At 49.4% G+C, this 26,461-nt stretch overlaps 1 protein-coding gene across 4 annotated transcripts in view; it reads left to right on the top strand.

Moving 5' to 3' along the window:
• The window catches only part of DIP2C (disco interacting protein 2 homolog C), a 476,875-nt gene that overhangs the window by 218,391 nt on the left and 232,023 nt on the right, over window positions 1-26,461 (top strand). For 2 of the 4 annotated variants that reach the window (XM_066585294.1, XM_066585293.1), the window contains 5 exons: window positions 5,005-5,115; window positions 7,745-7,870; window positions 16,576-16,785; window positions 20,786-20,815; window positions 21,289-21,426. In XM_066585294.1, coding sequence (XP_066441391.1) covers window positions 5,005-5,115; window positions 7,745-7,870; window positions 16,576-16,785; window positions 20,786-20,815; window positions 21,289-21,426 — 615 coding nt within the window. The remainder of the gene's footprint in view (window positions 1-5,004; window positions 5,116-7,744; window positions 7,871-16,575; window positions 16,786-20,785; window positions 20,816-21,288; window positions 21,427-26,461) is intronic. The other 2 variants (XM_066585296.1, XM_066585295.1) reach the window with 1 other exon arrangement.

Genomic DNA, 26,461 nt, shown 5'->3' with positions numbered 1-26,461 from the left:
TAAATGCGCTGCCATTGTGCACTATTCGTTCATCGTTGATTTCTAGCAAGCTAAAAATTAGCGATGAGCCTTATCGATGCTGCACACTGATTTTCTCAGCGGGCAGTGCTGATAGCATTCTTTCAGCTGATATCCCGCTGGGGCTTTCCAGTGGGACACCACTGATAACTGCGAGAACAAAGCAGCTGTTTGCATATACAAAACAGCTGCTTTGTATTCGAAGCTATCACGGAGGTTTCCTGCTCCGCCTGCATAACTCTTAAATAGTAAATTAGCTACTTAGAGTTATGCAAAGATGATCTCTCAAAACCGTCACTCAAACTGTCGTTTAAGTAATTTTGAGCGATCATTGCTCCGAGTAAATGGGCCTTTACTCATTCTGCAGCCCTGGCCTGCCGGCATCTGCTGCTGCCGAGCCTGTGACCCCGGACCTCTCTGCCAGCGTCCGCGCTGGCAGTTTATTTTTTACCGCTCATTTTCCACTCCTCTGAGGTACTACAAACTGTCGACTGAGTTGGCAGCCTCAGGTCTCCTCATGGTAGGACCGCCCCTGCTGATGCTGTTGGAACTGATTGGACAAATCGGGCTGTTGACCAGGGCAATTGTAACACCCAGTTGTCAGGACTGTTGGGCGTTTAAGCACCCGACAACCATCCCAACGACTGTTACTCCGGTGCTTTCACCTCATATTTAACGTGTTATGATAACTTGATTTTATAGCATTGTAGTTACCAAGATGTGCCAGTCATTTTAACGATTGCTGCATCTGTATATATACCAGCCTGGGTGCATGCTGTTCTTTTGGCGCTTTGAGATGTGCAAGTCTGTTATAAATCTGTCCTTGTATAATCTCGGGGAACATTACGCAGATTCCAGTCTCGCACCAGGATATAAATTGGGATAATACTTCTGTTTGATACCAGACAGCTGGAAGTTTCTGCCTTAAACGCATCACATTGAGCAATCCAGTTCCTGACAGTCACCTGAGCGAGCCAGATGGTGCATTATATACACTTTTTGTGGAAGGAAACCTAATTGGACTGTACGTCTAATGTGTCCAATAATCCAAGCTTTATAGACATTAGTTTTGTTCTGCCTCCCCTGCTTTTCCACAAACTCCGATCATTATATCCTATTATGTCTCCGTTCTGGATTCACAAACGCTGCATGTAACGTGTCGGTAGAGAGGAAGTTTGATTAAAATGAATTTCCAGGGTGTTGCTTTATATTTAACCCTTTCCAATCCAATTTGTATCCTGGTTTTCCTAGGGGGCTTACTCTTCTTCTGCTGTTATACAACGGCGCTATCTGCTGGCTAAAGCCAGTACTGCATGAGGTGACACGTTGGATAGGCTCCGACAGCAGAGAGGCTGGCAATATACAGTAAGAGAACCCCAACGGGTGACTTCCAACATCGGAGCTGTACAGCCTTAAATCATAATGTCTTCAGAGGTCAGACAGTGGATTGGAAAGGGTTAAACCCACAAAATGACAGAGTGCATTAATTCCTTCATTTGTTACTAATGGTACAAATCAGGATTTTGTTTGTCATGTATTTACAGTTGAAGCCTTTACTTCAAAATCTCACCCCCTCTATTCCATGTCATTTCCAGAATCCGTCCGTTTCTTTTTGTAGGAACAGTGAAAACTATTGTTGCCCTGATCCATTTTCATTTCACTACTTGAACACTCTAGTGATCGGTCTTCCCCTCACTACACTCTCCCCTCTCCGTTCTATCTTGCATGCAGCAGCCAGCCGTATCTTGCTGTCCTACAGCAATGCTTCCACCCAGTTGCTACACTGATGCGATCTCCCCGTGCCAGTTGCTACATTGATGCGATCTCCCCGTGCCAGTTGCTACATTGATGCGTTCTCCCCATGCCAGTTGCTACACTGATGCATTCTCCCTGTGCCAGTTGCTACACTGATGCATTCTCCCTGTGCCAGTTGCTACACTGATGCGTTCTCCCCGTGCCAGTTGCTACACTGATGCGTTCTCCCCGTGCCAGTTGCTACACTGATGCGTTCTCCCCGTGCCAGTTGCTACACTGATGCGTTCTCCCCGTGCCAGTTGCTTCACTGATGTGTTCTCTCCGTGCTAGTTGCTACACTGATGTGTTCTTCCCGTGCCAGTTGCTACACTGATGTGTTCTTCCCGTGCCAGTTGCTACACTGATGCCGTTCTCCCCGTGCCAGTTGCTACACTGGTGCCGTTCTCCCCGTGCCAGTTGCTACACTGGTGCCGTTCTCCCCGTGCCAGTTGCTACACTGGTGCCGTTCTCCCCGTGCCAGTTGCTACACTGGTGCCGGTCTCCCCCGTGCCAGTTGCTACACTGGTGCCGGTCTCCCCCGTGCCAGTTGCTACACTGGTGCCGGTCTCCCCCGTGCCAGTTGCTACACTGGTGCCGGTCTCCCCCGTGCCAGTTGCTACACTGGTGCCGGTCTCCCCCGTGCCAGTTGCTACACTGGTGCCGGTCTCCCCCGTGCCAGTTGCTACACTGGTGCCGGTCTCCCCCGTGCCAGTTGCTACACTGGTGCCGGTCTCCCCCGTGCCAGTTGCTACACTGGTGCCGGTCTCCCCCGTGCCAGTTGCTACACTGGTGCCGGTCTCCCCCGTGCCAGTTGCTACACTGGTGCCGGTCTCCCCCGTGCCAGTTGCTACACTGGTGCCGGTCTCCCCCGTGCCAGTTGCTACACTGGTGCCGGTCTCCCCCGTGCCAGTTGCTACACTGGTGCCGGTCTCCCCCGTGCCAGTTGCTACACTGGTGCCGGTCTCCCCCGTGCCAGTTGCTACACTGGTGCCGGTCTCCCCCGTGCCAGTTGCTACACTGGTGCCGGTCTCCCCCGTGCCCGTTGCTACACTGGTGCCGGTCTCCCCCGTGCCCGTTGCTACACTGGTGCCGGTCTCCCCCGTGCCAGTTGCTACACTGGTGCCGGTCTCCCCCGTGCCAGTTGCTACACTGGTGCCGGTCTCCCCCGTGCCAGTTGCTACACTGGTGCCGGTCTCCCCCGTGCCAGTTGCTACACTGGTGCCGGTCTCCCCCGTGCCAGTTGCTACACTGGTGCCGGGCCCCCCCCGTGCCAGTTGCTACACTGGTGCCGGGCCCCCCCCGTGCCAGTTGCTACACTGGTGCCGGGCCCCCCCCGTGCCAGTTGCTACACTGGTGCCGGTCCCCCCCCGTGCCAGTTGCTACACTGGTGCCGGTCCCCCCCCGTGCCAGTTGCTACACTGGTGCCGGTCTCCCCCGTGCCAGTTGCTACACTGGTGCCGGTCTCCCCCGTGCCAGTTGCTACACTGGTGCCGGTCTCCCCCGTGCCAGTTGCTACACTGGTGCCGGTCTCCCCCGTGCCAGTTGCTACACTGGTGCCGGTCTCCCCCGTGCCAGTTGCTACACTGGTGCCGGTCTCCCCCGTGCCAGTTGCTACACTGGTGCCGGTCTCCCCCGTGCCAGTTGCTACACTGGTGCCGGTCTCCCCCGTGCCAGTTGCTACACTGGTGCCGGTCTCCCCCGTGCCAGTTGCTACACTGGTGCCGGTCTCCCCCGTGCCAGTTGCTACACTGGTGCCGGTCTCCCCCGTGCCAGTTGCTACACTGGTGCCGGGCCCCCCCCGTGCCAGTTGCTACACTGGTGCCGGGCCCCCCCCGTGCCAGTTGCTACACTGGTCTCCCCCGTGCCAGTTGCTACACTGGTCTCCCCCGTGCCAGTTGCTACACTGGTGCCGGTCTCCCCCGTGCCAGTTGCTACACTGGTCTCCCCCGTGCCAGTTGCTACACTGGTCTCCCCCGTGCCAGTTGCTACACTGGTGCCGGTCTCCCCCGTGCCAGTTGCTACACTGGTGCCGGTCTCCCCCGTGCCAGTTGCTACACTGGTGCCGGTCTCCCCCGTGCCAGTTGCTACACTGGTGCCGGTCTCCCCCGTGCCAGTTGCTACACTGGTGCCGGTCTCCCCCGTGCCAGTTGCTACACTGGTGCCGGTCTCCCCCGTGCCAGTTGCTACACTGGTGCCGGTCTCCCCCGTGCCAGTTGCTACACTGGTGCCGGTCTCCCCCGTGCCAGTTGCTACACTGGTGCCGGTCTCCCCCGTGCCAGTTGCTACACTGGTGCCGGTCTCCCCCGTGCCAGTTGCTACACTGGTGCCGGTCTCCCCCGTGCCAGTTGCTACACTGGTGCCGGTCTCCCCCGTGCCAGTTGCTACACTGGTGCCGGTCTCCCCCGTGCCAGTTGCTACACTGGTGCCGGTCTCCCCCGTGCCAGTTGCTACACTGGTGCCGGTCTCCCCCGTGCCAGTTGCTACACTGGTGCCGGTCTCCCCCGTGCCAGTTGCTACACTGGTGCCGGTCTCCCCCGTGCCAGTTGCTACACTGATGCCTCTACCCTGTGTCAGTTGCTACACTGATGCCTCCACCCTGTTCATCCACTATAGAATACAATTTATGCTCATCGCATATCCATATACCTCCCCACAGTGCTGTACCACCCTATGTTTCCTCCCTCATCTCTGTCTACCACTATATGCTTGCTCCCCCATCTGCTAATAATCTCAAACTAACATCCTCCATAATCTGAGCCTCCCAGTCCTGTCTCTAAGACTTCTCCAGAGCTGCACCAATTCTCTGGAATGTGCTACATTAAACAATCCGGTTATTTACCAATATCCATAGTCTATGCTTGCCCTAAAAACTCATCTCTGTATTGAGGCCAATCACATTCCCTAATCTAGCTCTGCTCGATTTACACAACTGAACCTGATTTCATTATCCCACTGTATCCCCCCCTCCCCCATAGCCCATACACCCTAATACACCTCATAGCTGTACATACACAGATACCTTTTGTAATACTGCATGTAATGTCTGATTCTGCCTGTACATGTTCCCTCTGATTTAAAGTGCTGCGTAACAAGTTGGCGCTATAGAAATAAAGATAATTATTATTATACTTGTACAGTGGTGCGGAATATGCTGGCGCTATAGAAATAAAGGTAATTATTTTCTTCCCACAGGGGTGGATCAAGTACTACCGCCAGAACGTAGAACTCCTGTCACCCCTTCCTCTTCCTCTAGATATCATCGTCGGCGCTCCTCAGGCTCAAGAGATGAACGCTATCGATCTGGTAAGAAGCTTTGTCCAGCTATCGAACATCTATGGTTTGAAGTCTGAAAACTTTGTAGAAACTGAGGCAGGCAAAAACTTGCCGATTACCGTACAGTACACGATGAAAAGGTGACACCTGCCATGATGCAAAGTACCTGAGCAAACTCTGTGCAGACACTGAATAAGCAGCTGAAATTGGAAGAATGTGAATTCAGCTATGGGCTTCTATCAAACATGGCTGCTTCCCCCATTTTCCCTGAAAATAAGACATACCCCGAAAATAAGGCATAGCTTGATTTTTCCAGATTTTTGAGGATGCAGAATGATTTTTTAGGCTTTTTGTCTATGCTTGAAATATAAGCCCTGCTCCAAAATTAAGACCTAGTTACAGTTAATAAGAAAAAGCTATTTAAATAGTGTCCAGGCAGCTATACATGTAAAAAAGTTAAATCTTTTGGAGCAAAAATTAACATAAGACACTGTCTTATTTTCAGGGAAACAGGGTAATGTGAAGTAGCAAAGCTGAAGTGTAAAGTATATGGGGGGGGGGGGGGAGGGATAGACAGAGCAGCAACTTGGCAAAGATTGAAGCAAATAAATAAACATCAAATCTACCCAAAAGTAGTGACATAGCAATACATTTTTAGAAGACAACTGCATTTCCATTTACATGGGTTTTCTGAACTTTAAAAAAAAAAACCTGCCCAAAGCTAGAAAATGCCATAAAAACTGGAATGACCATCACTTATCCTTCCAGTTTGTCTCCGATCCAGCAACGCCCACCCAGTCCCTTCCATTCTGATCCCCACTGAAACGGGAAAGGATGACGTCCTGTTCATTGCTCACCTGTCCACTGCAGCCAATCACTGAACTCAGTGGGCATGCCTGCATGAAAAGCCAAGTGATGTCTGAGGCTAGCAATTGGTTGGAGTAATCATGTGAGCCATGAAGGTGATGCAAGGATGGGAGTTGAGGGGAACTGGTTGGTGGCGCTGGAGTGGAGGCACAAAGGATAGGCAAGTAATGGCTATTATAATTTTCTATGCCATTCTTTACCCTGGGGCAAGTTTTTCCACGGTTGGAAAATCCCTTTTAATATTCTTAACGAGTTATTTTATTCTGTCTATTGGACAACCAGAAAAATGGAGCAAGAAAACCTTTTTTTTTTAATGTATACCGTATATACTTGAGTATAAGCCGACTTTTTCAGCACTTTTTTTTTATGCTGAAAAAGCCCCCCTTGGCTTATACTCGAGTGAGGTGAAAGAAAACAAAAACACGCAATATTCACCTCCCAGCCTGCGTCTGTCCCCCCCGGCAGTGTGGTAAACTGCTATGTAATTCTCCCCGCTGTCCTCTCTGCTCAGCTTTGAATTCCCCCGCCATCAGCAAGTAAGCGCTGTGATTGGATTGAGCGCCAACCAATCACAGCCCGCGCTCAATCATTCACAGCCATTCAGTGATGTCATCACTGAACGGCTATGATTTGGTTCATTGAGCGCCGGCTGTGATTGGCTGGTGCTCGATTTAACCATCGCGCCGGGGACAGAGACGCAGGCTGAGAGGCGAGTATTGAGTATTTGTTTTTTTACCTAGTCTAGCTAGGCTTGTACTCGAGGCACCTACTTTTCCCAGTTTTTTGTGGTAAAATTAAGTGCCTTGTAGAGATGAGCGAGCGTACTCATTAAGGCAAATTACTCGAGTGAGTATCCTCATATTCAAGTACACGCCTGCCCGTCTGAAAAGATTTGGGGGCCGGCGGGGGTGAGCGGTGAGTTGCGGGAGTGAGCAGGGGGGAGAGAGAGATCTCCCCCCAACCCCCCCCCCCCCCCCCATCTCTCCTCCGCTCAAGTGATTTCCCTTAACGAGTACGCTCGCTCATCTCTAGTGGCTTGGCTTATGCTCGGTTTATGCCTAAATATATACAGTATTTTTTTTGCAATGCTTTTTATTGATATTCAAACACAGTTGAAGAATAATGTTGAGCGAACCGACCCAGTAGAGTTCTGTTTTGGGTTGAACTTTGCTAAAAGTTCGGTTCGGCATAAACCCAAACCAAGCTTGTAGCAGAGTTTTATCTAAAACAGGGTTTTCGAAACCAGTCCTGAATACTGATATATAGTACTGAGCTCATTCACACAGGCGTATTGTTACATGTGTAATGTGCAGTGAATAGAACCCACTGTTTTCAATGAGTGCTTTCACATCTGCGCATTTTTTGGTCGCTTCAAAAAATGCGCAGCTTGTCCCAATTTACTGTGCATTATGCTCTGAAATAGGCCGTAGTATTGAACGGGCCAGCACAAATCCACAGTCAATGCACAGGAAACTTGCATATTCACTGCGTGTTTTCACGTCAAGACAACGAGCCCTTCTGCATATTTTTTGCATATGTAAGTACGCTGCGTATTTACGTGCGCAAGAAAAAGCACAGAAGGGTTGAAATACGCTGGCGCTCATGTGAATGAGTCCTGAAAGCCATAAAATCTGACACACCAGTTTCGGAAGTTTTGGTGAACTTTCGGTTCAGTTTGAACTAATTCAGACAGGACTGAACTTTTTGCAAAAGTTTGGCGAATCTGCTGGACCGAATATTTTAAAAGGTCGCTCACCAATTTGGATGAACTTTTGGATTTCTGTTTTTACAGATGTACATACAGAAGCAGTCCAGGCCGCTCTTGCTAAACATAAAGAAAGGAAAATGGCCGTCCCCATGCCATCAAAGCGACGCTCCCTTGTGGTGCAAACGTCAATGGATGCATACACCCCCCCAGGTGAGCGAGAACGGGAGAGTGTGGGATGCTATACACATAGACAATGGTCAGGCCTTATAGTGGTGGAATTGGTATGACTGCAGGGGGCAGTTGATGGCGGCTAGCAGGGATTGCAGTCAGAACAGGGAGCATGTTATCAGGCGGAGTACAAAGGGGTTTGGTTTAGGGCAGTGATGGCGAACCTTTTAGGGACCGAGTGCCCAAACTACAACCCAAAACCCACTTATGTATCGCAAAGTGCCAACATGTCAGGGGGCGGGGCTTATCACAATGTATGATTTTACCCCCGTCGTTCTAAAAAGGACAAGGCTGTTTCAGAATAGACCGGGTGCAGATTCTGACTGCTTTTTGGACGCGGAAATACTGCAGAATGTCCTCAGCGGAGATTTCTGTGGAAAATTCTGCAGCATTTCCGCATCTAAAAAGCAGTCAAAATCTGCACCCGGTCTATTCTGAAAGAGCCCTGCCCATTTCTGCCACATGTACACATACCCCAGCGGTAATAGTGACACCTTCACCCCAGCGATAATAGTGACATCCCACAGCAGTAATAATAGTGACACTCCCCCCATTAGTAATAAGAGTGACATACCCCAGCGGTCCCCCAGCAGTAATAATGCCCGCTCCCCCCCCCCCAGCGGTTCCCCCAGCAGTCATAATCCTCCCCCCCCAGTGGTCCACCAGCAGTCACAATGCCACCCCCAGCTGTCCGCCAGCAATAATAATGCCCCCCTCTCCCCTAGCGGTTCCCCCAGCAGTCATAATGGCTCCCCCCCAGCGGTTCTCCTGGCAGTCTGCATGCCCCCCCTTCCCCCACAGCGATTTTCTTGGCAGTCACCATGCCCCCCCTCCCCCCCCAGTGATTCTCCCAGCAGTCATAATGCCTCCCCCGAACGATTCTCCCAGCAGTCATTCCTCCGCTCCTCCGCCAGCGATTCTCCCAGCAGTCAGAATGTCTCCCATCCCCCCCCCAGCTATTCTCCCAGCAGTCAGAATGTCTCCCATCCCCCCCAGCTATTCTCCCAGCAGTCAGAATGTCTCCCATCCCTCCCCCAGCAGTAAGAATGTCTCCCCCTCGCCCCCCAGCTATTCTCCCAGCAGTAAGAATGTCTCCCATCCCCCCCAGCTATTCTCCCAGCAGTCATAATGCCTCCCCCGAACGATTCTCCCAGCAGTCATTCCTCCGCTCCCCCGCCAGCGATTCTCCCAGCAGTCAGAATGTCTCCCCCCCCCCCCCCCCAGCGATTCTCCCAGCAGTCAGAATGTCTCCCATCCCTCCCCCAGCAGTAAGAATGTCTCCCCCTCGCCCCCCAGCTATTCTCCCAGCAGTCAGAATGTCTCCCATCCCCCCCCAGCGATTCTCCCAGCAGTCAGAATGTCTCCCATCCCCCCCCAGCGATTCTCCCAGCAGTCAGAATGTCTCCCATCCCTCCCCCAGCAGTAAGAATGTCTCCCCCTCGCCCCCCAGCTATTCTCCCAGCAGTCAGAATGTCTCCCCCTCGCCCCCCAGCTATTCTCCCAGCAGTCAGAATGTCTCCCATCCCCCCCTCCAGAGATTCTCCCAGCAGTCAGAATGTCTCCCCCTCGCCCCCCAGCGATTCTCCCAGCAGTCAGAATGTCTCCCATCCCCCCCCCAGCGATTCTCCCAGCAGTCAGAATGTCTCCCATCCCTCCCCCAGCAGTAAGAATGTCTCCCCCTCGCCCCCCAGCTATTCTCCCAGCAGTAAGAATGTCTCCCATCCCCCCCAGCGGTTCTCCCAGAAGTCAGAATGTCTCCCATCCCCCCCCCCAGCGAATCTCCCAGCAGTAAGAATGTCTCCCCCTCGCCCCCCAGCTATTCTCCCAGCAGTAAGAATGTCTCCCCCTCGCCCCCCAGCTATTCTCCCAGCAGTAAGAATGTCTCCCCCTCCCCAGCGATTCTCCCAGCAGTAAGAATGTCTCCCCCTCCCCTCCCCCCCCCCAGCGATTCTCCCAGCAGTAAGAATGACTCCCCCTCCCCAGCGATTCTCCCAGCAGTAAGAATAACTCCCCCTCCCCAGCGATTCTCCCAGCAGTAAGAATGTCTCCCCCTCCCCTCCCCCCCCCCCCAGCGATTCTCCCAGCAGTAAGAATGACTCCCCCTCCCCAGCGATTCTCCCAGCAGTAAGAATGTCTCCCCCTCCCCTCCCCCCCCCCCAGCGATTCTCCCAGCAGTAAGAATGACTCCCCCTCCCCAGCGATTCTCCCAGCAGTAAGAATGACTCCCCCTCCCCTCCCCCCCCCAGCGATTCTCCCAGCAGTAAGAATGTCTCCCCCTCCCCTCCCCCCCCCCCAGCGATTCTCCCAGCAGTAAGAATGTCTCCCCCTCCCCTCCCCCCCCAGCGATTCTCCCAGCAGTAAGAATGTCTCCCCCTCCCCTCCCCCCCCCCCCAGCGATTCTCCCAGCAGTAAGAATGACTCCCCCTCCCCAGCGATTCTCCCAGCAGTAAGAATGACTCCCCCTCCCCTCCCCCCCCCAGCGATTCTCCCAGCAGTAAGAATGTCTCCCCCTCCCCTCCCCCCCCCCCCCCCCCAGCGATTCTCCCAGCAGTAAGAATGTCTCCCCCTCCCCTCCCCCCCCAGCGATTCTCCCAGCAGTAAGAATGTCTCCCCTCCCCTCCCCCCCCCCGCAGCGATTCTCCCAGCAGTAAGAATGTCTCCCCCTCCCCAGCGATTCTCCCAGCAGTAAGAATGTCTCCCCCTCCCCTCCCCCCCCCAGCGATTCTCCCAGCAGTAAGAATGTCTCCCCTCCCCTCCCCCCCCCGCAGCGATTCTCCCAGCAGTAAGAATGACTCCCCCTCCCCAGCGATTCTCCCAGCAGTAAGAATGACTCCCCCTCCCCTCCCCCCCCCCAGCGATTCTCCCAGCAGTAAGAATGTCTCCCCCTCCCCTCCCCCCCCCCCCCCCCCAGCGATTCTCCCAGCAGTAAGAATGTCTCCCCCTCCCCTCCCCCCCCAGCGATTCTCCCAGCAGTAAGAATGTCTCCCCTCCCCTCCCCCCCCCCGCAGCGATTCTCCCAGCAGTAAGAATGTCTCCCCCTCCCCAGCGATTCTCCCAGCAGTAAGAATGTCTCCCCCTCCCCTCCCCCCCCCAGCGATTCTCCCAGCAGTAAGAATGTCTCCCCTCCCCTCCCCCCCCCGCAGCGATTCTCCCAGCAGTAAGAATGACTCCCCCTCCCCAGCGATTCTCCCAGCAGTAAGAATGACTCCCCCTCCCCTCCCCCCCCCCAGCGATTCTCCCAGCAGTAAGAATGTCTCCCCCTCCCCTCCCCCCCCCCAGCCATTCTCCCAGCAGTAAGAATGTCTCCCCCTCCCCTCCCCCCCCCCCCCGCGATTCTCCCAGCAGTAAGAATGTCTCCCCCTCCCCAGCGATTCTCCCAGCAGTAAGAATGTCTCCCCCTCCCCAGCGATTCTCCCAGCAGTAAGAATGTCTCCCCCTCCCCAGCGATTCTCCCAGCAGTAAGAATGTCTCCCCCTCCCCTCCCCCCCCAGCGATTCTCCCAGCAGTAAGAATGTCTCCCCCTCCCCTCCCCCCCCCCCCAGCGATTCTCCCAGCAGTAAGAATGTCTCCCCCTCCCCAGCGATTCTCCCAGCAGTAAGAATGTCTCCCCCTCCCCAGCGATTCTCTCAGCAGTAAGAATGTCTCCCCCTCCCCAGCGATTCTCCCAGCAGTAAGAATGTTTCCCCCTCCCCTCCCCCCCCCCCAGCGATTCTCCCAGCAGTAAGAATGACTCCCCCTCCCCAGCGATTCTCCCAGCAGTAAGAATGTCTCCCCCTCCCCAGCGATTCTCCCAGCAGTAAGAATGTCTCCCCCCCCCCCCCTCCCCCCCCCAGCGATTCTCCCAGCAGTAAGAATGACTCCCCGTCCCCAGCGATTCTCCCAGCAGTAAGAATGACTCCCCCTCCCCTCCCCCCCCCCCCCAGCGATTCTTTCTCCCAGCAGTAAGAATGACTCCCCCTCCCCCCTCCCCAGCGATTCTCCCAGCAGTAAGAATGTCTCCCCCTCCCCCCCCCCCCCCCAGCGATTCTCCCAGCAGTAAAAGTCTCCCCCCCCCCCCCCCCCAGCGATTCTCCCAGCAGTAAGAATGACTTCCCCCCCCCCCCCCCAGCGATTCTCCCAGCAGTCAGAATACCCGCCCCCTGCCCCACATACTTACCCCTCCTCCTCGCGGGAGCGCCGCTCCTCTCCTGCTTGCTCTCAGGTGCACACTGAAAGCAGTGTGCTTCTGTTGGATGCCTTCTCCCCCTGCTCTTGCGGAACCAAAGTAGGAGACGTCGGGGGACGGGGGAGGAGGATCCTGGTGCACACCGGCATCAGCACAGATAGCAGCGCTGAGTGAATGTCAGCAGGGGAGTCGCGGCCCCTGCAGGCATTCACTAAGGTGGTGAGCGGCCGATGGGGGGGCTCTGCGTGCCGCCTCTGGCAGGCGTGCCATAGGTTCGCCACCACTGGTTTAGGGGATATGGTATGCCTCCCTGAAGAGGTGCGTTTTTAGAGCACGCCTGAAGTTTTGTGTTAGGCCTCCTTCCCACGAGTGTGACGGGCTCCGCCGCGTAATATTACGCAGTGAAGCCCGTCACGGCGCCCCCCAGAGCCCCTATACTTACCTGCGGGAGATAGCGTGAAGCCGCTTCCCCGCCCACCGCCGTCGCGTCGTGTGACACGCCCACCGCGTCACGTGACGCGGCCGGCAGTGTCACGTGACGCGCCGGCCGCGTCAAATGACGCGCCGGCCGCGTCAAATGACGCTGCGGCGGTAGGTGGGGAAGCGTTTTTTCACGCTATCTCCCGCTGGTTGCAGCGGGAGATAGCGTGAACGGACGGCTTCCATTGACTGCAATGGAAGCCGTCAGCGCGTACAGCCCGTCCTCACCCGCAGCAAATAGAACATGCTGCGGGTGAGGACGGGAGAAATTGCGGTGCGTAATTCCGCGGTGGAATTACACATCGTGAGCATTGTGCTATTAGGTTCAATAGAACCTAATAGCTGCGGGCAACGCAGCGGATTTTTGCCGCGGATTTCCGCGGCGTAAATCCGTTCGTGGGAAGGAGGCCTTAGGGATTGCCCAGATAGTTTTGGGTAGTGCGTTCCAGAGGACTGGTGCTGCTCTGGAGAAGTCTTGGAGGCAGGAATGAGAGGTTCAAATATTTACTTAGAGATTGTACCAGAATAGGATAGATGATAAAAGTCTGATCAGTGGGGGGTCTCATTCCTGAGACCCCTATCGATTTTTGAAAATAGGGACCTAGTTTTGTGCTCTTGTTGACCTCAGTCTGTATGGAGCTACAATCGCAAAAATGAATGAAGCATCTTCAAAGCCGCACCATTCCATCACCTCCTCACTGTGGGGAGGGCAGTGAGCCTGCAGACGAACGTTTCAGGTTTCAGCGATGAAGCCTCCCATTTCAGACTTGTATCTCATGTCCTACGCATGCAACTCCTTTAAATCCCCTCTAGGCTTATAGCCTATGGAGTATTTTTCTTAAAGGGAATGTGTCATTAGAAAATTACCTCTATTAAATAAGATATATTAAACATATTTTAAAAGGTTTTTTTTTTTTTTTCTATTTTCAATATCTCAATCTATATTTTAAATAAAATCCTTAAATCCTCTAGTTCTCATAATAGTAATGATAATAATAATGTGGTAATATAGTCTGACACTTCCTGTTCTATAGACAAAACTTCATTATCACAACATGCAGGATTACACTGAGAGGTGACACCTATATACAGATAGCACAGGATCCACCATTCACAATAGATGATATCACAGCTCTCCTCCTCCCCTCCCTGCACAGGTAACATAACATGCCCACAACACACTTACATAGAAATCAATGAAACCGCTCCAGTCTATTGTGTCTCCCATGAGGCTGCTGTAAAGCTTATCTCTAAGGCCACTTCTCACACACAGCGCTTTTTACAGCGTTTACTGTGGCATTTCAAATGGCGTGCTACACGCTGTAAAACGCCTCCATTGATCTCAATGGGGCTTTGCAGACGAGCTTTTCTAACAACGCTATTTTCTAACGCTGTCTGCTTTATTTACGAGTGTTTTAGCAACTTTTAACTCCCTTCATCACCCATTATAATGATGGGGTGTGTTAAAAAACGCTTTTGAACGAATTTGAAAACCCCTGTTTAAAAATGTGTTAAAACACAGTAATTTAAATTGCAATGTTTTAACAGATGCCTGTGTGAGAGTGGCCCAAATGCTGTTAACTGCAGCTCTGCAAGATGGCTGCCCCCAAAGTCATGGACAGACTATATAATAAAAATCTACCATTATAAAAAATACAAATGGACTAGAAAAATGGAAAATATTTCACTATCTGGTTTTACTTAACCCTTTGCAATCCAATTTTGGCTTCAGGGTTTCCTAGGGGTTTTTCTCTTTCTGCTATTATACAATAGCGCCATCTGCTGGCTAGAGCCAGTACTGCGGTATGGGATATGCTGGAGAGGTCCCCGACAACAGAGCGGCCAGTAATATACAGTAAGAATACACTGACGGACGTCTTCCGACATCGGAGCTGTACAGGCTTCAATCAGAATGTCTTCAGACATCAGACAGTGGATTGGAAAGGGTTAATAAAAAAATATGTAGATGGCATACTCACTCTAAGACCTGTTTATACTTGCCAATTATCATTCTGATTAATTTCTTTTATAGTCTAGTTGGCCCTCTTTATAGTGTGTCATGACACGTGGCAGTAAATCTGGAATGGCGCATACAGTGTTCATATAATGGTAGATACCAGTTCTACATAGGTGCTTTACACAGCATAAAAGTGATTACAGTACCGTTATATACAATGGTCACAGGTGATGTCCTGTTTAACTGGAGGCGTTCAGTTTTCCTTTTCTTTTGTATTCGGTCCAGACCACCATGACAACTTCTCCCGGCCACAACTTGTCTCTGTGGAATTTGACACACAGACATCTTTGGCTCCTCGCTTTTCCAGGACACCCTCTTTGTGTTATCTACACCTTTACACAATCCCCTCTTCTATAGTACCAAGGATAGTAATAATGCCACCTGTGATGCCCCACACAGTACTACTGTTCCCATTTTGTGCCCCCTCACATAGTAAGTGTGTCTGTGCTTAGCAATAATGCTTTCTTTTTGCCTCCATTTCGTAATAATACCCCCTTTTAGAAATAATGCCTTATTTTAGAAATAATGCCCCCTTCCAGAAATAATGCCCCTATTTGTTTCCTTTTAGAAATAATGCCTCGATTTCTCATTTGTGGAAAATATTGCCCTGCAACATCCCCTAGTATGTAATAAAATAAAAAAAATTCCATACCTCAGTCGCACCCTGGCAGCTGTAATGGGTATGATGTTCACCATTGACTTCTGCATTGTGCAATCATGTGACAAATTCTTGATATTTATGGACATTCCCGACAATGTTCACAGCGATCATGTGTTCGTCACATGACCACATAACCCAGAAGTCATCGAAGAACAGTGGCGCCCATGACAGCTACCAGGGAGCCACACGAGTTGAGTATGCCATTTAGGTTATTTTTTAATTAAACACATTGGGGATGGAGGGGGTACTGCTGTGCCTGACCCAGCAGCATGGCTTCCACTGAGTCCAGTGGGCCCTGCCATCTGCCTGGATTTGCCGGGTGGTGATGCTGGTTTTTTTTTTTTCCAAGGGAGAAAACTGATTGTTTATTGTGGGTCTTCATTGTTTATGTTAAAGGCTGCCTGCAGTAACCTACATACCCCATTTCCCCTAAAATAAGCCCTACCCCGAAAATGAGCCCTAGCTGCATTACATTTAAAAAAAAAAAGCAATAAATTACCTAGCAGGCTTGGTCCACTTCCCTCTTCTGCTCTCCGGAGCTCCGGCAGGCTTCCTGTGGTCATCGGCCGCCCACAGAAGATCACTTCATGGTTACGGGATTCATAAATTCTATCTCCAGGAAGTGATGGCTCTGATTTGGTTCTCAAGCACTGCTCAGCCAATCAATGCAGCATTCGAAGAATCAATTTGATGGCTGTGATTGGTGCATCCAGCATGGCATTGATTGGCTGAGCAGCACTCGAGAACCAACCACAGGTATCGTGTTGGGGAAGCTGGATTTATGAATTGGCCAATCAATGCCGTGGCTCAGCCAATTCATAAATCCTGCCTCCACAACATGATGGCTGTGATTGGTTTTTGTCCGCTGCTCATCCAATCAATGCAGCACTGGATGAATCAATCACAGCCATCGCATTTCTTCATCGAGTGCTGCATTGATTGGAACTAATCAGAGCCATAGCTTCTTATAGGCGGGATTTATGAATCCCGTAACCAGGAAGTGATCTTCTGTGGGCGGCTGAGGACTGCAGGAAGCCTGCCAGAGCTCCAGAGAGCGACAAGAGGGACCTGGACCGAGCCTGCTATGCAAGTATAAAAGATGTCCCCCGAAAATAAGACCTAGTGCCACTTTTGGGGCAAAAATTAATATAAGGCTGGGTCTTATGTTCATGGAAAAATGGTAGCATAATTTACAATAGTCATTACTGACTAGCTCATGGCAGCCTCCTCCCTGGCAGCGATTACTGTCCTGAGTGAAATGTCCATCAGATCCTCAGTTCCTACTTTTTTAACTGATTGTTTGTTGGTGGTTTAAGAAGAAATTTACGGACTTTTATTAATCCATGTCTTTGTTTCCTTTTCAGATACCTCTTCAGGGTCAGAGGACGAAGGGTCGGTACAAGGGGACTCCCAGGGAACACCCACCTCAAGCCAAGGAAGTATAAACATGGAGCACTGGATTACCCAAGCAATCCATGGGTCAACCACATCAACCACTTCGTCCTCTTCAACACAGAGTGGGGGCAGCAGTGCCGCACACAGATTAGCAGATGTCATGGCCCAGACACACATAGGTAGGTAATAACCAAGCTGATGTCTTCATGTAATGACTTATTTGCTTGACAGAAGACATGGAAAACTAACTGTTGCAGATATCTATGGATAATCTTCAAAGAAGAAAACCGCACTTGCAACAAAAAAAACAGTGTCTCACACAATGACCTTATTATGCTAAGTGCAATGGAGATGTTTGATAGAACTACTATATACTATTGTGTTAGTTTCTTGCATCTGAATTAGTAAGACATATACAAATCTTCACCTTAAAGGGGTCTTCTGGGAACATGCATTGATGTCCTATCTTGAAGCTTGCCATACACATTGGAATAATGTTGGCCAAACCAACCAATTTCGACACGATCAGTGAACCCTCTATATATAAATGGCCTCCTGACTCTCCCTCAACGGCAGGTCAAGTGAGAGGGATCAGGTAGTTGGATTTCAAAATGCCTGATCCTTTTGTTCTGAAGGTGATAATTTACTGAGAGAGGAGTCTGGCAGCAGCTTAAAGGTGTATTCCGGTTGTAAGAATAGGGGTTAACTAGTTGGTCAGTGGGGGTCAGAACATTGATGGAACCCTGTTCTTGGGATTGGTGGGGGTCCCACTCTCAGTGAAATTAATGGAACAGAGGTGCATCTGCACAACCTCAAGCTATTCATTTGGGGACCGACCAGAATCCTGTTCTCGGGATCAGTGAGGATCCTTTCGGTTGGACTTCTACCGATCAAGTAGTTGTCTTCTATCCCATGAAAAAGGGATAATTAGTTACAACTTTATTACCCCTTTAAGGCCCCCATACATATTAATGCTTAATCATCCAAACTCACCCATAATGGTGGGTCTCGGTGACTCTTTAGTGTTTATGGGTGCCGTCAGTGAAACATAGAATCGGGGATGTTGATTTTTCAATACCTGAGCCTTTCGTTCCAAAGGAGATAATTCAGCAACAGAGCTCTCTGGCCGCAACTTGCCTCTCGAACTGAATGTTCATATGTATGGGGGAGCCGGGGGAGAAAGCTGTCAACTGAAGGATCATTCGGCCAACTGTTTTTGAAGGTGTATGGGCACCTTAACTCCCCAATCAGTGCACATGGCCTGGTGTGTGACTGTGTGGGGTTTTTGGGAGAGAGCTGTGTTGGCTGAATATATATGGCCAGCTTTAAGATAGGTTTTCTGCGTGTGATCGTTTGACCCCTTCATTTATATCCAAGGCCAGTGGCTTGCATATACATGCAGCTGTATTCGGTACTAACACCCCAACAACTTTTAATTTGCTTATTGGTGGGAGTCCCATTAGGTCATGAATATTTGTTTTGTTTTTTCCAGAACACTCCTTTAATGCATTGAAGTCCATGCATTGTAATATGAGGCCCGTCATGAATAGTAACCATTTTTTTACAGAATTCTTTAAATGTTCTATTAATGTTAATAGGTTTTAATTAAAGCTGATTAGAAGCAAGTCATTACTAGTATTTAGTTATATTCTTTACACTAAGACATGGGACTCTGTCCCTTGATCTGAAAGACCATGTTAAACTTTAAAGAGGATCCATCACTGGATTTTGCATACTTGTTTTATGTACTTTTTACTTAGAGCCCTGACAATTGTGTATTTTGTTTAAACATTCTCGTTAAAGTGATTTGTTTAATAAAAAAAAAATAGGTGCCCATTCAATTAAATAACAAGAAACTACACTCACCTCTCTTTCTTCCCCAGGAAACGGTACAGCGGGTCCTGTGACAATCCTGGTCTGTATGGACAGTGGAAGTCAGGTAACCACTGCAGCCAATCAGTGGCTGCAGCGTCACCACCCCTTCTCCTGGCATTAGCACGCACATCGGTGCCACCGAGGCATCTAATTGGCTGCAGTGGTCACCTGACTTCTACTGCCAGTACAGACCAGGATCGTCTTGTGACCCGCTGCACCGTTTCCTCGAGTGAGAAAAGAGGTTGTTTTTTTTAAGTTTCAGAAAAAAGCTTCATACCTCCATGCAAAGTGCCCAACTCCCTGCCGGAACCCCATAGAACCGCCATCATGACACACTCTTGTGCAGCGAGTGACGAGATAGTATGCCGTTGGGAATTGTAGAGAAGGTGCTGGGAAGGCCAAACCAAGAAATTCATGTCCGACACTTAATTACACAATAGTTACAAAAAGACTTATTCTGGAGACTCTAGGTAAACAAAAAAGTACATAAAACACAGAAATTCTGTTGATAGGTCCTTTTTAAGACTAAATTATTAAACCCTCATGACTTTAAGGGATTCTGTCATCAGGTTCATATTGCTTGAAGCACGGGGAGCCTGAACCCAGGACAGATATCCCTATTTGCCTGCAGCACTTCAAGATAAACATGCTTAAAAGTTTGACTCGGAGCTGAGCTCTCAATTCAGAGGCGGACCACACGAGGCCCTCCCTGTCCATGTCATCAAGAGTGACCGATCTTCTCCATGCTCGTGAATAGGCAGAGGGCTGTCCGTCTTCAGGCGGTAGATGGGGAGGGCTGTCCGTCTTCAGGCGGTAGATGGGGAGGGCTGTCCGTCTTCAGGCGGTAGATGGGGAGAGGCGGCACGGCCCACACCGGTGACTCAGCGCTCAGCTCCTAGTCAGACTTCAAAGTTAATTTATTCTGAAACTCTGCAGCATTCCAGAATAAAACACCCATTGGGGCACCAAGCATCCCCATCCCTGGTTGACGCTGCCTGTGCTTGGGGCAGCATGAGCCTGATGACAGAATTCCTTTAGAAGGATATTCCACTTTCTGGAAGTACGAGTAAATTGAGTGATCAGACCTTTACGACTAAACTGTGTAAGATATTGATTCTGGATTGCCGGGACACTTGTCCCCTCACCACCTCATCCACAGTCTCCAGGATGAGCTGTTCATGTTCTTGCTCATTTTACCCCTACGTGGATCGGGGTCAAAACTGAATGTCCGTACGATGAAATATTTATAGGGCTTCCACAAGTTGTGTTACGTTATATACAAAGGGCGTCCAGGGGCGGCACACAAACAGCATAGCCATTTTATGGGCTGAAACAATATTTAAAAGAGATGTTCGGCCGCTTAATATTAAAGAAATTATTTAGAATCTGTTATAATAACAAAAGAAGTAATAGTCCTTTCGCCGCTCTTGATCTGATGCTTCCTGGGGTCAGTTTTTGTACTTCCTGGTCCCTGTTGACACAGACATGTGACTGCTACAGCCAATCAGTGACATTGCTGTTGTCACTGATTGCCTGCAGCAGTCACATGTCAGTGTCAACAGGGACCATAAGGTACAAAGACCAGTAGGGGACCCTGGGAAACATCAGATCTGGAGCAGCAGGGATCAGTAAGACTAGTATTACTTTTATTAATTTAAAGGGGTTTTCCAGGAATAGTCTATCCTCAGGATAGGTCATTATCCGATTGTTGGAGATCCGCTGCTCGGGATGTTTGCCAACTGGCTGCTTGAAGAGGCTGCGGTACTCAGTGAGCACTGCAGCCTCTTCACTTCATATCAGGCACGGCGCTGTACATTTCATAGTGGCGGTACTTGGTATAGCAACTAAAGCCCATTCGCTTGGATGAGACTGAGCTGCATGTAGATCATGTGACAAGTGAACGCGACATCATAACCCTTAGAAGAGACTGGGACATTCACTTGAGCACCGCAGCCTTTTCAGACAGCTGATTAGTGGACTGTGGACCCCCACCAATCTGATATTGATGACCCAGCCTGAGGATAGGTCATCAATATTTAGTCCTGGAAAGCGCCTTCAGAGTATTTTTTATAATTTAAGTGGCCAAACAACCCCTTTAAGTCAATTAACTAGTAAAAGGTGCCAATGAAACGTGTTCTGTGAATTCATGGGCTATGTTTTCATGACTATTGTCCAACCTATACAATGGCTTCCTGCTAGGAGTCTAGGAGAAGCCAGTGTAGTATATCGTATCTTCCACATCTTATGTATTTGTTGATTTGAGCCTTTGTTGTCTTGGCTTACAATTGCTTTTCTTTCCTGAAGGGAATAGGAGGACAGATGGACAGTATCACAGTATGTATAGCTGACTTTCTGCATCTTGAATTTGCTCTCCAGTGCTAGCTGCCCAAGCTTCTTCCATGTTATGTTGACTTTTCCCTCTCCCCAGTATGGCAATTTGCTTATTTCCTGGTCATGTTAAAAAAAATCCACTGAATGTTTTTTAGTAGGGTTGTTTTGTTTTTTTTTGGCGGGGGGGGGGGGGGGTTCTTGGAGACTAATGGGTGGTGGGGGCAATAATGCTATTGAGTTTACAGTGAACCACCATCACTTGCTTGATATTGAGTGTGCCTAATGGATTTCAAGAATTCATAGCCATGGAGTAGTAGACTTAAGACATGCCATAGATTTTTTTTGAAAAATCTGTTTATAATCTGAGTTCTGTGAGAAGACCTCTCCGATTATAAGCTTTTATTGCACATTATCTCCTCTGCTGCTTAGCCGAAAGGTGATCCTCACATCTTGGTGTGTTTTGCCTTCACTGACAGTTGTGCATTCCATCAAGGAACACTTTCAAAATGAGTCATGTGACACAAGCGGTCGCGGCTTTTTCTTAACGTCAAATGGACAGAATCAGGCGAGCGCTAAAGGTGCTTCTTGCCATTGGCAAAGCACAACTAAAAATGGTGAGTACATCACGTTTCACAAACTCCTTGCCCCTTCCTCGCATCACTTTATCCCATTCTGTAGACCTATTTTATGGTGTAATGTTGTGCCCTTCCGAATATGTCACCCTGGGTGGGTCAGATACCAGGTAGACTGTGCTTTAATGAAAAAAAAAATCAGCTTGGCCAAACTCTAAGAAACGCATTATAGTGAATTCAGTGGACTGCTTAAAGGCTATGGAAACCCTTTGCATGAAAAATAAATATGCATATCTTACTATGTTCCTGCTTAAAAATGAGGCAAGCATCTGTTTTCTTTTCATTGAGTATTTCTTCTCATGCACTTAGCCTCATACTTGGTTTGCAGGCTTTCCTACATTCATGTTTCTGGTTCAGAGGCATTCCAAGCACTGATCATTTGGTCTTTCTCATGAACATGCACAAGCTCAGCTCCCTCTCCCCTCTCCTCTTTCAGAGGCTGTGTACCATAACCACTCCCACCCACTACTACACAGCTTTGGCTCCATCTATACCCTCCTCTCTTGAGTAACTGCTGGTCTTGTTTCCCTTCACTGCTGTAAGAGCAGAAAATTCACCTGCAGTGAGTTACATCCCTCTGTAAGGGCTTAGTCAGACGGTCGTTTTTTGCCGCGATTTGCGGATCGCATGACGGATGCGCATCCGCAAATCGCGTGACCGGTGCGCGCAAGTCGCCCGCAAATCGCCCGAAAATCTGCTCCTAGCCGCGTTTCATTAGAAACGGGCCGGAGCTGTCCAGCGCATTGCATTCAATGGAGACGGCAATACAGCCGTCTCCATTGAAAGTGATGCGCTGCGGGCGAGCCCGGGATGAATTGTCGGTAAGGCCTTAAATATATAAGCCCTTACCTGCAATGCATCCTAAAATGTGTAAAAATAAAAAAAAATTGCATTCTCACCTTCTGCCGGCAGCTCCGAGCGGCCGTCCTGCAGTGGGTGTGAAGGGGGTGTGAGTCAGACCTGCCCCCTGATTGGCTCAGCGCTGAGCCAATCAGAGGCATGCCTCACTCACACCCATTCATGAATTCATGAATGGATGTGAGTCAGACCTGCCCCTGATTGGCTCAGCGCTGAGAGGCAGCAGTCACTCACCCATTCATGAATTCATGAATGGGTGTGTGAGTGAAACCGGCCTCTGATTGGTCAGGCTGTGACCAATCAGAGGCAGATCATTCAGCAGGCGGGGATTTTAAAGCCCCGCCGGCTGAATAGTGCCGAGAAGCAGTTCAGGAGAACTGACAGCGGCCGCGGCTGGACTACGGCTGCAGCGGAAAGGTGAGTATACAATTTTTTTTAATTTTAACACATTTTAGCATGAATTGCAGGGAAGGGTTTATATATTTAACCCCTTCCCGACAATTCACCCCGCGCACGCCGGCAGCCCATTGCTTTCAATGGAGCGGCTGTATTGCCGCTCCATTGAATTCAATGGGCAAACATCGTTCTTCTCTGCCACAGCTGTTACAGCTGTGGCAGAGAAGAATGATTTGTCTTCTATATGTTCTCAATGGGGTCGGCGCTGCTGCCGCCGGCCTCATTGAGCGCATATACAGAAGCAAACAGGAATCGCAGATCGCAGATAGGTGCGATCTGCGATTTTTTTTGTTGTATAATTTTTCGGACGAGCGCATAAAAAGCGCTCATGTGTCCGATACCATTGCGAAGCAATGGTTTTAAAAAATCGCCGGACGCATGCGCATGCGCAAATCGCGGCAAAAAACGCCCGTCTGACTAAGCCCTAATAGTAGCCTTCTCTGCTCTCTGTCCTCCTGATCTCCCCCACCATCCCCCGACACTTGAATACAGCCCTCTGTAATAGCTCAGTGGAAAGGCAGTGAATGCCAACTCACAACATGGGAGCAGGTTAGAGGAGGAGTCAGTTTACTCTGACTGACACAATTTGCTAAGATTTCAGTCTTGTAGCCTGCAGTACCTTGGAAAACAAATACAATCCTAGAAACCAAACAATTAGAGTTTTTTAATGAAATCAATGGAGGTCATTTATGAAAATGACATCACATAAAGTCAGATGTAGAACCACAAAATCTGGTGGTGTCTATTGACTTCCTGACTTGTATTACTTTGGCCATTATTACTACAACTCACCTTATATATATGACTTTTTAAATCTATAGCATTAGTTACCTTCCACTTATCCTAAATTATCACCTGTATTATCCTTCAGAGCAAAAAGTCCCCAACGTTTTGCACCTTGTGAGACGCATTCAACTTTAAATAGCATTTGTGATGGGTGAATGACTCTGCAGCCTCGCTGATTCTAACCTTATTTATTTTGTATAAGCTTCTAATCTCCTCCCCTTTCGCTCTTATGGGCTCTTCTTAAATGCAGCTCCAGGTATTGCCAGTGTGTCAAGTGGGCGGTCCCCATCACTCACTGTTAATGGGTAACATCTGACTTGATTGACAATCGGACATTACCCATGGAGAGAACGACTAGGATCGTCCACTTGACACATTGGCAGTGCCAGGAGCCGGACCTAATAAGAGTCCATCCAAGCAAAGGAAGGGGAGTATAACTAAAAAAGAAACTGGGAGAGAATCGGTGAGGCCATGACTGCAGAGCCATGTAGCCAGCTCCCTTGGCTTTATCCCATGACAGGTTCTCTTTAAGTGATGGGTAAACATTTTTGTTGGCAAGGACCGATAGTGTCCAGGAAAACCAAGAACTGGTTATCATTCGACAGTTGGTTGACTCACACCATGCTCCAATGCCAGTCTTCTGGTGCTCTTCTGCAGATTCTTCGTGAAAGCAGCTAGCACTTGGGATCGGAAACACTGCTTGGATGACCGGTTCTTGGTTTGTCCTGGACACTACCAGTTTCCCTGACCTTCTAAATCACTTTCCTGACAGTTCGTGCCCTCACTGGGTGTCTTCATGAGTGTTCTTGATTGAAAGCCTCGACCATCTTGCATTAACTACTGCTACTGACCATCAGGATGATCGCAATTCTGTCCTGGATTGTATCTCTCTTCGTTCAGCAGATATTCCACGTGGCCCTGACTATTGAAACAATATAGTGCCTAGTGTAAAGACTAAACTTGAACAGAAAGCTATCCAAAGCAAGTTAAGTACAGACATTAAACCCGAAAGGGATGAAAGCAATGGCTTGTTTGCTCATTCCAACAATAAATTGCTCCATGTAAAAGGATCCTTGCCTACAAAGTGCGCTGATGTTGAACGCTCCTTCTCCCTGCTCATTTTGTGAAGGGTCTGAGTCATGTAGCTCTCAAGTTAACCCCTTTTGGTTAGTAAAGGCTCTTTTACATTTAGCGAGTACTTGCTGCAACGAGCGAACAATGGCGGAGCTGTTTGCTTTAAAATGCCGTCCGTTACATGCACAGATTTACATTTTTTTCCCATAATTCGCTCATTCACTTGGTCCTTCGAGGGACTGTGTCAGGGAAAGAGAACGACTGAATGATCCCTTATTACAAACAACTGAACGATGATATAGAATGGACAGCGAATGATAAGCCAACAAATTATCGATCATTCAATCATTGGCCGTGCTTTCACTGAGCAATTATCTTTCAGTTTTGCCCAATTCCACGATTTTTTTAACTATAATTCTTCCATGTAAAAGGGCCCTCAGACTCATCGATTTTTTTTTTGATTTTTTTTTTTTGTTTCGAGGACAATCTCACCCCCAATAGAAACATTTAGGAGCCAGTTAGTGGATACAGTTGCATTCAGTTTCGCCCTTTAGAGGGATATTTTTAGCTGTGTTAAGTCTTTGCTACTGTTCTGCCATTTTTCTGTATTGTTGTTTTTAAGGGTATTCTATCACTAGGTTCATAAGTAGAGATGAGCGAGTATACTCGCTAAGGCACATTACTCAAGCGAGTAGTGCCCTAGCCGAGTATCTCCCCGCTTGTCTCTAAAGATTCGGGGGCCGGCGGGGGGCGGGGAGGAACGGAGGGGAGATCTCCCTCTCTCGCCCCCGCTCACCGCCGCAACTCATCTGTCACCCGCGCCGGCCCCCGAATCTTTAGAGACAAACGTGGAGATACTCGTCTAAGGCACTACTCGCTCGAGTAATGTGCCTTACCAAGTATACTCACTCATCTCTATTCATAAGGTTTGATTCGGAGATGAGCTCTGCCCACCCTGCCACGTGCAGACTGACAGCTCTCTCCCGTTTTGTGTATAGGGAAAGAGCTACCACTCTTTATGCTGCAGACGGAGAGAGGCCGGCGCGGCCCACCTCCGTGACTCCGAGCTCCGCTCCGGGCACACCTCCCGAACCTGGTGACAGAATGTCTTTTAATTCCACGGAAAACTGCAACAAATATTGCAATGTATCAAAAGTTTCTTCTTCTATCTGCACTTGAATGATGTACCGCATGTCTATTTCTTTGGTTTGCTGTGGTGTCTGCAGTGTTTTATGGCCGCTCTCCCACAACCCTTCTGCTCCCGAGAAAAAAAACAACAAATGTAACCATGTTTGTTGGTGTTCGGATCTATTCCCTGTTCCATCTCTTCCGTTGCTTGTTGAGTTTGTTGAGCATTAAGACAAAACCCCAGCATGGGCTTGCAGTATTTCATGTCGTTGTGAGACATTAATGGAGTATTTAGAGTTTGATGCATGATGGAAGGTTAACTTGGCTCGGGTCAGTACTTCCAAATTGTTCCTAGCTGATGCTTTTTGAAACACTCCCGCTGTGTGTTTAGGAGGGGTGATCCGTCTGGGAAATTTGTCTGTGTGGTGAGCGCGGATGCCGCTTCAGAATGGCTTTAGTAGAAGAGGCAATCAATCACTGTGCAGCGTCTTTTTTTTTTTTTTGCATGCTGGAAGAACCCGACGTACTTGAAGGACTGTTTTCTATCTTAAGTTTACGCATTGCAAAATGTAATATACTGTAACTACTTACTATGTGTTACTGAACCGTGTGCTGCCACTGGGATGGCTATGAGGGGCAATTCTAAAAGCATGCCAACCTTTTTTGGTGGGTGTACACCAATGCTGCAGTTAGTTGGAACATTCGGAAATGATGG

Source organism: Eleutherodactylus coqui, chromosome 12 (assembly GCF_035609145.1).
Source record: "Eleutherodactylus coqui strain aEleCoq1 chromosome 12, aEleCoq1.hap1, whole genome shotgun sequence".
In the NCBI taxonomy this organism is placed as follows: domain Eukaryota; kingdom Metazoa; phylum Chordata; class Amphibia; order Anura; family Eleutherodactylidae; genus Eleutherodactylus; species Eleutherodactylus coqui.
The sequence above is the reverse complement of the archived record's forward strand: the minus strand, read 5'-3'. Positions and strand labels throughout refer to the sequence as shown.